The 14046-nt window shown below is 45.3% G+C and overlaps 1 protein-coding gene across 1 annotated transcript; it reads left to right on the plus strand.

Moving 5' to 3' along the window:
* Nucleotides 1-674: 674 nt before the first annotated feature.
* Nucleotides 675-12231, plus strand: LOC144179437 (toll-like receptor 6). The gene is made up of 2 exons (XM_077707791.1): nucleotides 675-734; nucleotides 6268-12231. Exon 2 carries the CDS (start codon nucleotides 6281-6283, stop codon nucleotides 8603-8605), a length of 2325 nt encoding a protein of 774 aa, XP_077563917.1. The 5' UTR covers nucleotides 675-734; nucleotides 6268-6280; the 3' UTR covers nucleotides 8606-12231.
* The last annotated feature ends 1815 nt before the right edge of the window (nucleotides 12232-14046 follow it).

Raw genomic sequence — 14046 nt, forward strand, 5'->3', positions numbered from 1 at the left:
CCGACGAACATTCAGGCATTCGAATCGGCATCATTCATGGCATACAACCCGATATCTGAAGAAGCATTTATATCATTAGCCGCGAGCGCACAACAAAAGTGAAAGAATGCCAGGAAATGTCTTCGATTAGAATATGAATCCACAGCCAGTTCTCAAAAGCCTGTAAGCAGTAGGCATCACTCAGAGACCACACTTTTCTCTGGCGAAGGCTAAATGACAGCTTTCTACATGTATCTCAGCACATAAGTGGCTGACGTGGTCAGTAACTGTAGTGTCAGTAACATTCGCGTGTTTTGGTTGTTAAACTCGCTTGCTTACTTTTCAAGAGCTTCTTATGCTGTTTTCTTTCTTGTTTTATGCGACACTTGAATATTTTTGCTTATATTACTGTCGCTATGTAGTATAAAAACTGCATTGCCCCGCAAATCACCGTGTGCATATTATGTTTGTTGACCATCTTACGTCCTCTAAGCATTAATTAAATAATTGGAAACCAAACATTTAGCGCAGAGGAGCTCACAACTGGGGCTGGCCGATTTCGCCACTCCTTGTTTTTGGAGCCAGTTTCCGTTGTAGAGGAGAGCGACAGTAACCCCGCATCCGTCATTCGTTATCGGCCTCTCGCAGACACGTTTCTTGCCCAATATGAACTAGTCGCTTGGTGCACCGAAAACCGCGGCGTCTGAACGCTGAAGGCACGGTTGAACGCTGCTGGCTTCTCTGCGCTAGTATAGGTAAGCTACGCTTTGAATTACCCACTTTTTTCTCGGAGGAAAAACGTCCAGAGGGTTCGGAAATGTAAAATAGAGTTGGCTTCGCCTTTTGTCTAAACTTAGTGGGGTGCTCAAAGGGAACAAAGGCCGTATTTACTGAAGAGCATGCGGCGCGAGACATGAGGAGCTAAGCACTGGATCACTGGAGGGGTCAGCACACGTTAACATGTGTGTGTCCCCGCATGTGCGTGAGTGCGTGCGTGTGTACACGTGTATGGAATTGTGGTCTGCGTACGGGGAGTGTGGTGTGGGTGAGTGGCATGGTGTCCATGGTGTGTGTGTGGTGTCTGTTCATGTCTGATTGGTGCGTGTGTGTGTTTGTGTGTGTGTGTGTGTGTGTGCGCGTGTGTGTGTGTGTGTGTGTGCGTGTGTGCGTGTGTGCGCGAGCGTGTGTCTGTGTGTGTATGCGTGCGCGTGCGTGCATGCGTGTGTACAACTGTATGTGTGTGTGAAGACGAGTCGCGTCGAGATATGCGGTAGGGGGGAGAGAGAGGTCGGTACCCTTAGGTGGCCGTGGTGAGTAACGTGTATGAGACCGATAGGTTCTCTGATGGTTGCTTTGAGGAGTAATTGAGGCGCACGCTCTCACATTCATAGGTAGTGAAGCCATGTTCTACGTATGCCACCTCGAATGCCACAGTAATACCGCACTGGTCAGCTGGCGTTGGCGACCTGCCTTAGTGGAAAGTAGAACGGTGAGGCCGGCACACGGGGTCTGGCCTCCTTATTGCTTGAAGGAGGTTCAGCAGCGGTCGGTGACAGCTGTAGATGTTGCCTACCTTAAACGTCTGATAAGATGGTATTTCCGAAGACACAAATTGAGCGAGAAGCAAAACACGGCAATAAACGCAAGCTGTTTGTTCTTTGACGATGTCTGTATGCCAGGGGCGGAAGGACGTTGTTAGACGTCATGTATACACTGGGAGGCGGCGTGCATTTCCTGGTGATTACGCCCGTATCAACACACGAATCCACATGGTGGGTTAGCCGCGTGCACGGGCGGAGGCGAGTGGGCTGGAGGGGAATAGGTGTATATTTTAACGAAAGCTCGCGTCCGGTACGGTGGGAGTGTTGTGAAGAGCAACAGCGAACTCACCGATCCTCTTAAGGGAGTCTAGAAAAAGATAGGCCTGCCGCATTTCTTGGTTTCCCTGGCGGCCCAGTGCAACACTATGCTCGGTTTATTCAGAAAACGTTTTTTTTTTCGCATGTTGTCGTATAGTGGCTCTAGTGTTTCAATTTTCCTGCGTCGCACAAGTCCTTGGAAAAGCCGCAGCTCCGGCCCAGCTGTGTAACGAAACCACACCGTTCGGCGATGGCGTATTTATGGTAAAGACACGACGTTTTCACCAGAGCGTAGTATTGGGCGAGTCGGTGATTCATCTTAACAATACGGAAGTACAGAAACAAAGACTTAAGCTGAGGCACGCAGGACGTGCGATCGTCCTGTGCGCCAGCTTAAGTCTTTGTTTCTGCAGCTCCGTATTGTTAAGGCGACGTTTTCGTCACATACGACAGATAAAGGACGCCGTTCAAAGATTTGAAGTTGTCGCACCTCTTGAATAGGCTGGCGTCGGCGCCCCTGTCCAGCTACTTGAAGCCGCAGTCTTCCCTTTGACCGGGGAGCAGCAGATGATCGCGCTGGTAACTAGTGTCGCTGCATTGGAGATACTCGGCTCTATTACATACGTCCTCGTTTCCCTAATGTGTTCGGCTGTGATTCGGTATCATCTTCGTGTCATCCTGAATATCACGACGCGAAGGTAAAGAGCCGACGAAGAATAGTCTGGTTGGGAGGGTCTTCTAATGAAAATAAAGTAATGAACTCCAACCAATGACGTCCAACCTGGGAAAGACAAAGACTTCTTTTTGGGTCCAGCTGTTTTGCTTCGTCTGGGAATAATAAGCCCATTTTGCGGCGTTGTCTGGCGGAAGTTAGGGTGAGTGCGCGGTCTAATCCAGCGTCCTGTTGCAGAGCGCAGTACATTCCTTCAAATAGATGAACTCGGGGTCGAGTATGGGTTGTACTTCTGGTATCTATTTATCTTACTATATTGAGTCCGATTTGTGCATGTTTATCTACGATCTGTCAACCCAACACCACATCGTAATGTTTTTGGCCGAACTCTCTCTGCGAGAATAAATAACTAAACAGCAAACGAGTAGATAATTTTGTTTGTAATTGTGTGCCCTGCTTTAAAGAAACGAGAAATTAGATGACTGGCATGAGCTTGCTTTCGTCATCAGCTATAGCGCGTGGATGGGCCCCGTAACTCCGGCTGCACAGTAGAGTATTACTCTCCGCAGAAGAGGGTGGGCTCCTTTTCCACAACCCTCCGCTCACATCGCGATGATACGCGAAGAAATACCAACGCTTCCAACATCGAATAACGTCATACTTTTCTCAGTGAACTCTAATGTAAGGCTTATGTACGCCGGGATACAGCGGCCTGTTATAATGCGTAGCATTCGTTGCCGAGTATCCCCTCATCGAGGTGCGTAACGCCCTGAGTTTCCACAAAAATGCAGATCTTGCGAAAGCACCACCTTTAATCATTTAATAGCGTAAATGGAGATGATTGGTGGGACACAATATTTAAATGCAAAAACAAAACTAAATTAGAAAGAACAAAATTTTTTCAGGAATTATCTGACAAAATAAAAAATATGCATCTTTGTGGGCCTCCCGCCAGAAGCGTATATAAAAAAAAACTCCGCAAAAAGAACGCTCATAATAAAAAAAGCCGAAATGGCGAACCGTGTAAAGTCCTGCATTTCCACAAAAACGCAGATTTGGCAAACGATCCAGCATCGATCGTTATTATAGCGCAAATGGATATAATTGCGCGGACACAAATTTTAAAAACCGCAAAATTAAAAAAAAATTATAAAAATAAAATTTCAACAAAAATGATCAAGAACATAAAAACTATGCATCTCATACATCTCCCCCAAAACAGAAGAATAAACAAAGGAAGTCCCAAAAGAGCATTGTAAATACCAATAAAAATTGCGTAAACCTACTACCTTTTCAGTAGGCCTTGCATCATAAAAAAAACGTAATTAGCGAAGTAAAATAAGTTGATCGCTATAATGGTTTAAATTTACATCATTGGCGAATACAACAACCAAAGGAAACCAAAAAAGAATAAACTAACACGACATCCTTCGCTACTCACAGCCATATGCGGCTGTGAACAACTCACGCTATAGACAAGGGGCATAAGATTGCTAGCATTAGTAGACAATTCTCTAGTAGGCGAATTTTTTACAGCGTTGCTGTTGTAAAAGCCCCGTGTTCGGTATTTCAGACAAAACTCCCACCTCCCCTCGCGGGAACCCCTGTGTAGATGCGACACATAGGCGGAGCGGCGAAGGGACCGCGTTTTATAGCGCGCATAACGTTGAGGGGACTGCGTAAGCCGGTCCCAGTCGATGACGACGTTGGCGTACTTGTAAAGCGGCGTGGACTCTAGGTGTTTGAGCCAAGACTGGATGTTGCTTCGCCGGAGAACGGCCCACCGGTTATATGCGCAGCGCTCCCGAAGGAGAGGAAACCGCGGAAGAGAGAGTACTGCACATGCGCCGAACCCAGCGCGTCTGCCGCGGCTATGACGCAACGTGCCGCGGCTATGACGCAACACAATCCAACACAATCCACTTTAATCCAATCCAATCCAAATCCAAGCCAAGCCAATCCAATCCAATCCAATCCAATGCTCCTCGCGAGAGAGTGTTCGCTATCGGAGAGGAGAGGGGGTGAGCGGCGGAGAGCGCAGCTGGCGCGGCGAGGAAAATGGGGGAGGGGTGGACAACGCCGACGACGACGACGACGACGCCGGAGGGACAAGGCGAGTGAATCAGATGCTCTGCATCTAAAAATACCAACAAAATGCCCAGCGCTCGTGAGCGAGTGTCCCGCGGCGACCGTCGAGCGCCCTCGGTGCTAAAGGGGATGCTAAAGCGCTGATGCTCAAGGCGAAAAGACAGCCTGGTTAGGAGAGGTAGCCGCGGCCACCGCATTATCTAGAAGCCATTATCAAAATTGGAGACTTTGCATCGAGTGTGGCAATCCTTCCGGAGACGACTTTCAGATCACCGCTGCCTCGAGTCACGACGAATAGCTGGTGGAAGTCGACAATGCTCAGGGTGGCTTTGCATCTGGCTACCACTAGCCGCGAAGACGACGGCGACCTCTTCGATGCATATGAAGACGATTACTAGCACCGCAACTATGCGAATAAACAATGATATTGAAACACAACTATGTGTACGGTAATGCTCACCAACAACTACTTCGCGTATTAAAATCTTGCGCGTGAGTGCGAGCCTCCCTGCAATTTTCATGTTTTTTTTGTTTCCTTTGATGCTACTATACTTGTCAAGATTACCTCTTTTTAAATGCCCTTGTAACTGACAATGAGTGAGTGAGTGAGTGAGTGAGTGAGTGAGTGAGTGAGTGAGTGAGTGAGTGAGTGAGTGAGTGAGTGAGTGAGTGAGTGAGTGAGTGAGTGAGCTAGTGAGTCAGGGAGTAAGCGAGTGGGTGAGTGAATGTGTGAGTGATCGAGCAAGTGAAGGAGGGAGGGATAGAGCGAGCGAGCTAGCGATTCAGTGAGTGAGTGAGTGAGTGAGTGAGTGAGTGAGTGAGTGAGTGAGTGAGTGAGTGAGTGAGTGAGTGAGTGAGTGAGTGAGTGAGTGAGTGAGTGAGTGAGTCGTTAGTGATCAGACGGACCTTGCCATGCAGGGAGCGCCAGCAGTAACTCCGGCCGTGAATATTTCGAAAACTGTGTGCGGGAAATAGCCGAGGGTCACGAAAGTTTTTCCTTCAAAAACTGGAGGACCAGGTGCAAGATTTCTGGTATAATGAAAACTGGCTGTTTAGAAGCCAAAAACGTCCTTTAAAGAGGCGTATGAGGCGGCTCTCTTTCCATGTTGTTTCAACAAAGCTGACCGCTCCATTGCATGTTGCAGACAGTCAATACAAAAATGTCGGATGTCCTCTGGTACAACACATTTTCGAGTCAGAGGCGATTACGGAAGTCTCATCTTGTAAGGCCCCCGCGGTGTTTATTCTGAATTCGCCCGGATACAAAATACCAATGACGCCTCTGCACTTTTCGTTGCTTTGTTACCGCAAAGCTTGGAACGTGGATGCTAAAGGTTGCTCGGGTGTTCAGTGATGATCTGCTCTAAAATGCGCCGCTAATAATTCTAATATGGTATATCTACTATACCTTTCTAATACAAGCATTCTGCTGACTGTTGCTCTATCTCGATGTGTTCAGCCTACGACGCAAAGTGGCTGTGCTTAATATTGTTCACTCTCAATCCATTCATGTGGCCATTGCAGGATGTTCTCGGACATGACTTTGGGTGAATCCGTCACCAGCTAACACCACATGATTTTCTGGGTCTTTACAATGAATCGGGATCATACGTGCTACGTACTGCTGGGTAGTCCGCCTTAACTTAGATTGACATCTCGTTTTCGCAGTTCCTGATGCGGCATGTTAGAGCACGTGACAGCCCTCCTCTGGATTCTCATAGCAAGCGCCAGTTGTCATGGAGACACGCTGCCTGCCTGCAGAACAGGAAGAAACCGCTTTGTTCAGCTCCTGCCTTTGTCGCACTGCAACACAACTCTTCTCAGGGACGGTAGAGTTCGCGCCGTCTGCAAAGTTCTCATCCGAGCGCCGCCGGAGCACTGGTTCATACCTTCAGACCCGGAAATAATGACTCTTGAAGAAGTGCTGGAGACCGACGTTCCGGCCAACAACGAGACGCTTTCAAGCGGGGAACCCATGTGTCTTTCCCTGTTGTCGACAAGTGTTAAAAAGTGGGAGGATTTTCCGGACAACCTTTACGATCGCTATGACAACTTTGTGGTCCGTGATAGAGACACGGTTGGCCCGGTCTCTATGTATTCGGTTATGGTGTTTATCAAAAATCTCGATATGCTAGTCTCCTTTCAGAAGCCGGTTTCAATTGGAGCGACCTCCTGCTCAATGAAAGGTCTCAACGAGACCCTAGTGTGCAATGTTTACGGACTCATTGACATGTTCGAGAGTCGCGACCTGGTTCGACCGCACTCGCCAAACGCTTCTGATATCGAGCGCCTTTTGGCCCTTGTTCGCGACTGGAATTTAGCTTACGCAATCACCGAAAAGATAAACGTGACCTTTACGGAAGCGGTTAAAAGCATTCCAGCTAGGACGATGAAACTGTTTGCATTCTTTCATGTCTGCAGTATAGTGTTTCATGAATGCAATTTCAAGCAAATTAAGGAGGGCGACATAGCTCATTTGCGATATTTAGGGAGACTTGACTTCATTCACGTTCCACTTACGTTTGTACATCCGCGGGCGTTTGACCTTATAGCTGATTTAGAGAACCTCTCGCTTGTCGGAACAAATCTCACATCTATTCCAGAGGCAGTGTTCTCAATTAAAAATCTGCTTAGTCTGAATATGGCTGGAACAACAGCACCCTGGAACATGACCTCTCTCTGTGGTGGCCAGTCATTGAATCAAAATAGCACCGCCAAACAAGTTATACTGGCCGGATCTCGAATTGCACGATTGTCCAGCCGTGCGTTTTGCTCGTTCCCTGCTTTAAACTTCCTTGATCTGAGCAGCTGTTCTATCAACGAACTACAGGGTACACCTTTCATATGTCTCAGCAACCTTGTCGAGCTTTGCATGGAAAACAATAATATCGCGTGGATCGGCAAGCAGGCATTTAGCGGACTTAAGACATTACGTGTTTTGAGTCTTAATAATAACTTCATTTCCACCTTTCCGGATGCCACGTTTTTTCAGAACCTCGTTGCACTGAGTTCCTTGTCGTTATCACATAACAGGATTTACCAACTAACGACCATTCCTGCTGATGAGGTATTTATAATTTCTCTAGACCTATCTAACAATGTGATATCAAATTGGACGCCACCGTTCTTTTCTTCGATGCAAAGCTTGCAATCTCTAATGTTGTCATCCAACAGCTTGTACACGATAGAAAGCAACATGTTGAGCGACGTATCTCACGTGGGCAACGTCAGTCTCTGTGACAATCCCTGGGACTGCGGGAGCTGTTCTCTCAAGAACATCCTCATGATGTTAAAAACAAACGCAAAGCAAAACAGACCATGTTTAGTGTGCAGAGAACCAGAAGTCTACAACGGTCTGAAGGTGAGCGAAGTGCCTTGGGATAGCAACAAATGTGCTCCCGTTGACTATTACGTGACTGTCGGTGTGCCCTTCATTCTGGCCAGCCTGATCCTTTCCCTTTTAATCCATGGCTTGTATAAGAAACGTTGGTACATTAGGTACGCTCTCCTCTGCCTACGAGTCAAGATAAAAAACTACAAGCGCCAGTCTTCTCCTGGGACTTTTCTGTGGGATGCGTTTCTCTCGTACCACGTCTCCGAGGCTTCTTGGGTGAGAAGTGCTCTCTTGACTAAACTTGAAACCGCACCTATGCTGTTTCGTGTCTGCGTGGCGGAAAGAGACTTCATTCCGGGGCTTCCTATTACTGAAAACATTTGCCGGTGTATATCGCAGAGCCGGGTGTCGCTTTTTGTGCTCAGTGGCGAGTTTTGTCGGAGTCGTTGGTGCATGTTTGAGCTGACGATGGCCCAACACCGCCTATTCGAGTCGGAACGTGATGAGCACATCATCCTTATTAAAATGGGCGACATTGACGAGTGTGATATTACTCCCATGCTGTCTTTCTTGATGAAATCTCGGACTTACATCGAAGTTCCTAGAAGTGGAAGCCCCGCCAAACTTTTCGATTTGTTCTGGTTGCAATTGCAGATCGCTCTCCAGAAATAGGGTTTCTTCTTCGGGATAGGCAATTTACCAGTTAGTTATCCTACATGGTTCTACGCCGAACGCCTTGAGACACATCTCAAACTTCCAATGTGGAGTTGGAAGATACATACAAGCGCACAGAAGAAGTTGAAGTTAGGGCATAAAAATTATGCGCGCCAGTAAAGGGAAACACGAACACTGAAGAAAAGTATTGAGATAGGATGGCAGACTGTAGAACATTCTGTACGCGCATTTTGTGCGTCGGCACGTGGGCTTGAACTTGATTCCACCTACAGTGTGTGAGAACGCAACGGGCTTTATCGAGGGCCAGAACAACGAGAAATGAGGCCACGTAACAAGTAGTTAGGAAAGCTCGAAATGCGCTCATCGCAACCGCCACCCACGGGAAACGGCTATAAGTGAAGCTGTGGTAGCCGCCAGGTGAGAGCAACATCAAATTTACCAGAATGTTTAGCAACAGACCAACAGAATGTGTGACCGGGCTTCCGCTTTCACATCGGTGGAACGTCTAAGCGACCCCCGCAATTCTTTTTTATACCACGTTCCAAAACATTCGTGTGTAGCATTATAATTCTAATTTATCTTGTTATAAGCAAACATACGCAAGATTAATATGGTCTGCGAGTGTTTAGTTAACCGCATGATAGTTGTTGTTAATAGTGAACCTGGACGTGGCAACCAAAAGTCATAACGAATTTAAACTTGAGAAGCAATTGCAGGCTTTTTTTATGCACTCTTGCAAGGGAGAGGCTAGCCTAGAATATTTCAGCAGCTGTCGATCGTTCCTAAATCCTGCGCACTCACTAAAATGTATCACCGTATACATATATGTGATGGTGTACTGCCGGGCGACAATAACTGACTCCATTTTTGCGCCGAACCCGAATTGTTTTGTTGGTTTAAAATACAGACGGCCAAAAAATCTGATACTGTCGGCATGTCCAGGAAACGCTTGTGAACCTTTTTTGCAAATACCAGCTTCCTCGAAACTGCCATCCTGGCTTCATGAGTCTTGTGCATATATCTGTTGTCGTATTTTTGTACGTGATTTATTCTTATCTCGGTTATTTTTAATTACCCATCGTTCCATTGGGTTTTTGTGGTTTATGACGATTCTGTCCTAGGTTTTATTGTTGTCGTTTGGTATCATGTTCCTGGTGTTATTTGTGGTATGCATTTCAATGTTGTTGCTTTTGTCTGTTTTGTTTTTGGTACTGTGACATCTTCGTTCACTGTAATACCTATTGTGTGTGACATCCTGCCAACATTTACTGCTACTGATCCTTGTATAAAGCTTTGAGGCCAAGCAAAGTACTGGTATGTACCTCTCCATCTCTTACCCTTGGTTTTTCTTTGATTGAACAACTGAAATGAAGACTATGACGAAGACTTTGACTAATGCCACCTCCGCTCGCTAGGCGAAGGCAATGGCGAAAATCATTGGGATTGAATAGGGTGTTCGATTGCAAGCGTTGTGAGGAAGAATCAAATACAAGATTTGGTAACCTTAGCGCAGTCGCCACAAAATGCCGACAATGCCATATCTGTTTTGGTGGCATCACTTTTCTATCTTTTTTGTGTCAATTGTATCTATATTTGTTTGTTGACAAGTAGCACGCCGAAGGTATCTTTAATAAAAAAGTGCCGGTAAAACCAAACTGAATGAGATTTTAAGCGTTACACCGCCTAAACCAAAGGAGGCATTGATCAAATCAGCTCCACTATCTCATTGTCATTTTTAAATTTTTTTCCCATAGCTACATTTATTTGGCTGAGCCGGGCACATGGACACATTGTCTTTTACATAATCTCACCGGCATGCCGATACTGACGCCTTTCTGTATAGTGTGACCACTTTTATTCAATGCTCATGCTATCTTGGCATTTCATTGTACACTTTCAAGATATATTACTTAATTTATCAATGAAAATAACAACCCGCAATCACAGATGAAGCGGCATACACAGGACAAACAAGTGAGCTGTGCTGATGGGTTTGGCAAAAACATCCATTTTATTTTATTTTTATTTTTATTCAAGATAGTACACCCCAGAGTGCCAAATTTTGACATGTTTCAGCGATTGATAACTCAACGAAATAACTATGTACGTGCTGTGAACTGTTGCTTTCTGCTGAGGAAACAGTATCAATGGCGACTGATGAGGCTTTAAGGTTTATTCCTTAAATATCTACGTCTGGTTTAGATGTTCTCGAATGGTGCAGCCAAAACTCCCTTCCCATTAATCCGTCTCGAACCTCTTTTGTTCATTGAGTCGAAGCAAAAGTGGTTGGTTTTTCGCTATTACCCCTCTTCTTTCTCATACAACTTTCTAGTTAATTCATTGGAGTTTTTGTGGCGCGCCTCATCACGTTTGTAGCGACGGCATGTTAAACCTAACGATCATAATCAATAATTGCAATATTCGAAGTGTTTCCTGAGGCATCCATTGAAGTTTTCACATTACATATAATAGATAAAGAAAAACACCTATGGCAATAACGGGAAGCTCAGTCACGCCACAGTTTCAACATGGCGCATTCGCCTGGGCATATCGTGCTTTATTCATAGTCACATCTTCTATGGCATCCAAATCCGAACCGATAAACTACAACTGGAACGTTAAAAGTCAAGCCATCTTCATCTTCATCCTCAAACCGAGACTTTGTGCTGCTCCTTGTCTAGTGCATAGTAATGGCATATTCTTTTTTTTTCATTAGCGCAGTGCACCCTCACGAGGATGTCATTCATGTCATCAAGACATGTTGTCATTTTGCATACTAAGTAGGCTCGCAACTGTAAAGTTTACTTGGTTAGCTATTATGCTACCGGCACTAGTATCGAAAGCCCTCATAATTCGATGTCGGCAAATGGTTGGAACCCCAAAACATTGCTTTATAACTTGCTGCAGGGTGACCATTCTGTGACTTCCTATGCTTCACCAGACCATGTCGTCGCAGATAATGCAACAAAAAATTTCAAAGTGTACCGTTGCTAATTGTTTTTTGTAACGAATACTTATTTTACTTTGTAGGTGACAGTCTTCATTTTAATGTACTGCTGTATATTTTCCTTGTCGCCAACAGTAAGCCAACAACAGCTTACTCTTCTGGATATTGGGTCTATAAATACCCGATGTACATTTTTATGTAGAAAACAGACATTGTTTTCATTCGGTGCGTTTATAATAAATGTATGATAATTGCCTAAACACTTCCTTAGTTATCCGAACAAAACAGGTCAAGATATTTCAACGCAGTCTTCGCCGCCTACATCATCACAAATAAACTACATCCACGTTCTGCAGGCGCAAATGTCAGGCCCTTCTCAAGCGAAAGGGGTTAATGAGAAGCTTCGTTTAATTTCGCTGAGTTATGGCGTGCGCCTACAGTGACAAAGTCGTTCTTTTCAAGCAGACCCAAACTCTCCGTTGAGCCAATGGCATGCGCCCTACACGTTACGATTCATTGGTCCGTTCGTCACCGACAGGGACCTCCTCATAACGTAACATCACGGCTTCAAAGGAGCCATTTGAAGCCAGCCTGCGGTTAGTTGACAGAAAATGTTTTGTTAGGGGCAAGACGAAGCTCATACATCACCACCAGGTGGTAAAGCGTAACCAGAAATCACGACGCTTTCGCAAAGGGGGAGGGTGGGCGTAGAATTACCAAAAGTTATGCCACTGAATATACTCACATCGCTTCCTTCTCTATAATCATCTTTCACCTCATGGTGGAGAATTTAATCAGGGCGCGGAATCGGACGAATCGGTGATCGATAATGGCCGACAAGGACAACATGGGAGAACAATCTTAAATTTCAAATAGTAAGGGCAGCGCCGTACTGGGCAGAACACCAGACGTAACCGTATTGCTCTTTCTTCTACACTAAGCGACCCACAAGTAACACGCAGACAGTGGCATCCACGTAACTAACCATACGGTCACAGCGTACTACCACGGCATCATCATTTAGCAATGTTCGGTCTGCCGATAAGTTCGCCGATCTCGAAAGAAACTTGTTTGTCGGTTATTATGTATAAACTACCACTTAGATATTTACTTGGTTGTGTGTTCGCGTCACTTCAAATAAAACGTTCGTACTTTTACTATTCCCAACAACATTTAGTGCCAGTTGAACTGACTTTTAGTATTTGTATGAATGGCTGGAGTGTCAAAACGAACAAACCATTGCGTAAACTTATTTACACAGAAATCGCTTTCAAGTTAAATGTTACTTCATTCACAAGTGACCTGTTTGGAACAATTTGAGAAATTAGGAATAATTTATGATGTCAACTTTTTGTACATACCAAAAACAAGGCTGATTGCTCGTTCCGGTTCATTTTGCAAAGGCAAGTCTCATGCAGTTGTGAATTACGTGTACATTTGTACGCATTTTTATTACACTCAAGCTAGAAAGCGGTCCAACTTGTCTTGTTCTAGATGTGGACCGTATACAGTAAGACATAGAGATCGAGGCGTCACATTTCTAGCCACGAAAACGAATTTCGTTGGTGTGGTAATGCTTCTGCCCCCATCCTTACCGCTTGTTTTTAGACGCAAAAATGATAGTGCATTCAGAGTGGGTAGTTTTTCGGCCGGAGCAAACTTATCTGTTCATCCAATTATCATAAGCCCATTCAGCTTACTGCCAGTGGTAAATAGCACTGATTTGTTGGTCGTATTTTTATATCTGACACTTTGTTCAAAGTGTTCTGTGTCTCCGGGCATAAGTCCAGGTATATACGTGAGGAGCGAGAGAAATAATTTCCGGCTTATTTACGTGTTTCGTGGCTTTTAAACAGAGATTCAAAGACGAGACGCTGTTTAAATCGCTGCTGGTAGGGATTATGACTGATTGATTGATAGATTGTAGGATTTAACGCGCCGACGCAACGCAGGCGATGAGAGCGCGCCGTAGTGGAGGGCTCCGGAATAATTTTGACCACCTGGGGATCTCAACGTGCGCCGAAATCTCACGCACACGGGCATTTTTGCTTTTCGCCTCCATCAGAAAAGCGGCCGCCGCGGCCCGAAATCGACACCGCGACCTCGTGCTCAGCAGCGCAACGCATTAGCCACTGAGCCACCGCACCGGATAGGGATTATGATTCCGATTCCGAGTGCCACAGTTTTTGAATTCTATCTTAGCCTGCTTGAACCTGTGCGGATTCATAACAGTGGGTGTGGCTTTGAGAACCCTAAAAAAGTTCAAAGTTACCTCCCAAGACGCATTCTTACGGCGAATACTTTTATTGCAACAGACCAAGTTGCTCCAGCGGGGCTCTAGTCGGCTCTCGGCTCTGTAGCTACTTTCGCGCCATGATAGGATGTACTAAGATTACTTATTTTCGTATACAGATTATTATTTATTTATTTATTTATTTATTTATTTATTTATTTATTTATTTATTTATTTATTTATTTATTCATTTATTTA

Source organism: Haemaphysalis longicornis, unplaced genomic scaffold, assembly GCF_048455015.1.
Source record: "Haemaphysalis longicornis isolate Haplotype H1 unplaced genomic scaffold, Haemaphysalis longicornis Haplotype H1 scaffold_4, whole genome shotgun sequence".
Classification (NCBI taxonomy): domain Eukaryota; kingdom Metazoa; phylum Arthropoda; class Arachnida; order Ixodida; family Ixodidae; genus Haemaphysalis; species Haemaphysalis longicornis.

What these genes read in the sequence shown, in the direction of transcription:
- LOC144179437 (XM_077707791.1), top strand. Translation starts at nt 6,281, where the DNA reads ATGTTAGAGCACGTGACAGCCCTCCTCTGGATTCTCATAGCAAGCGCC.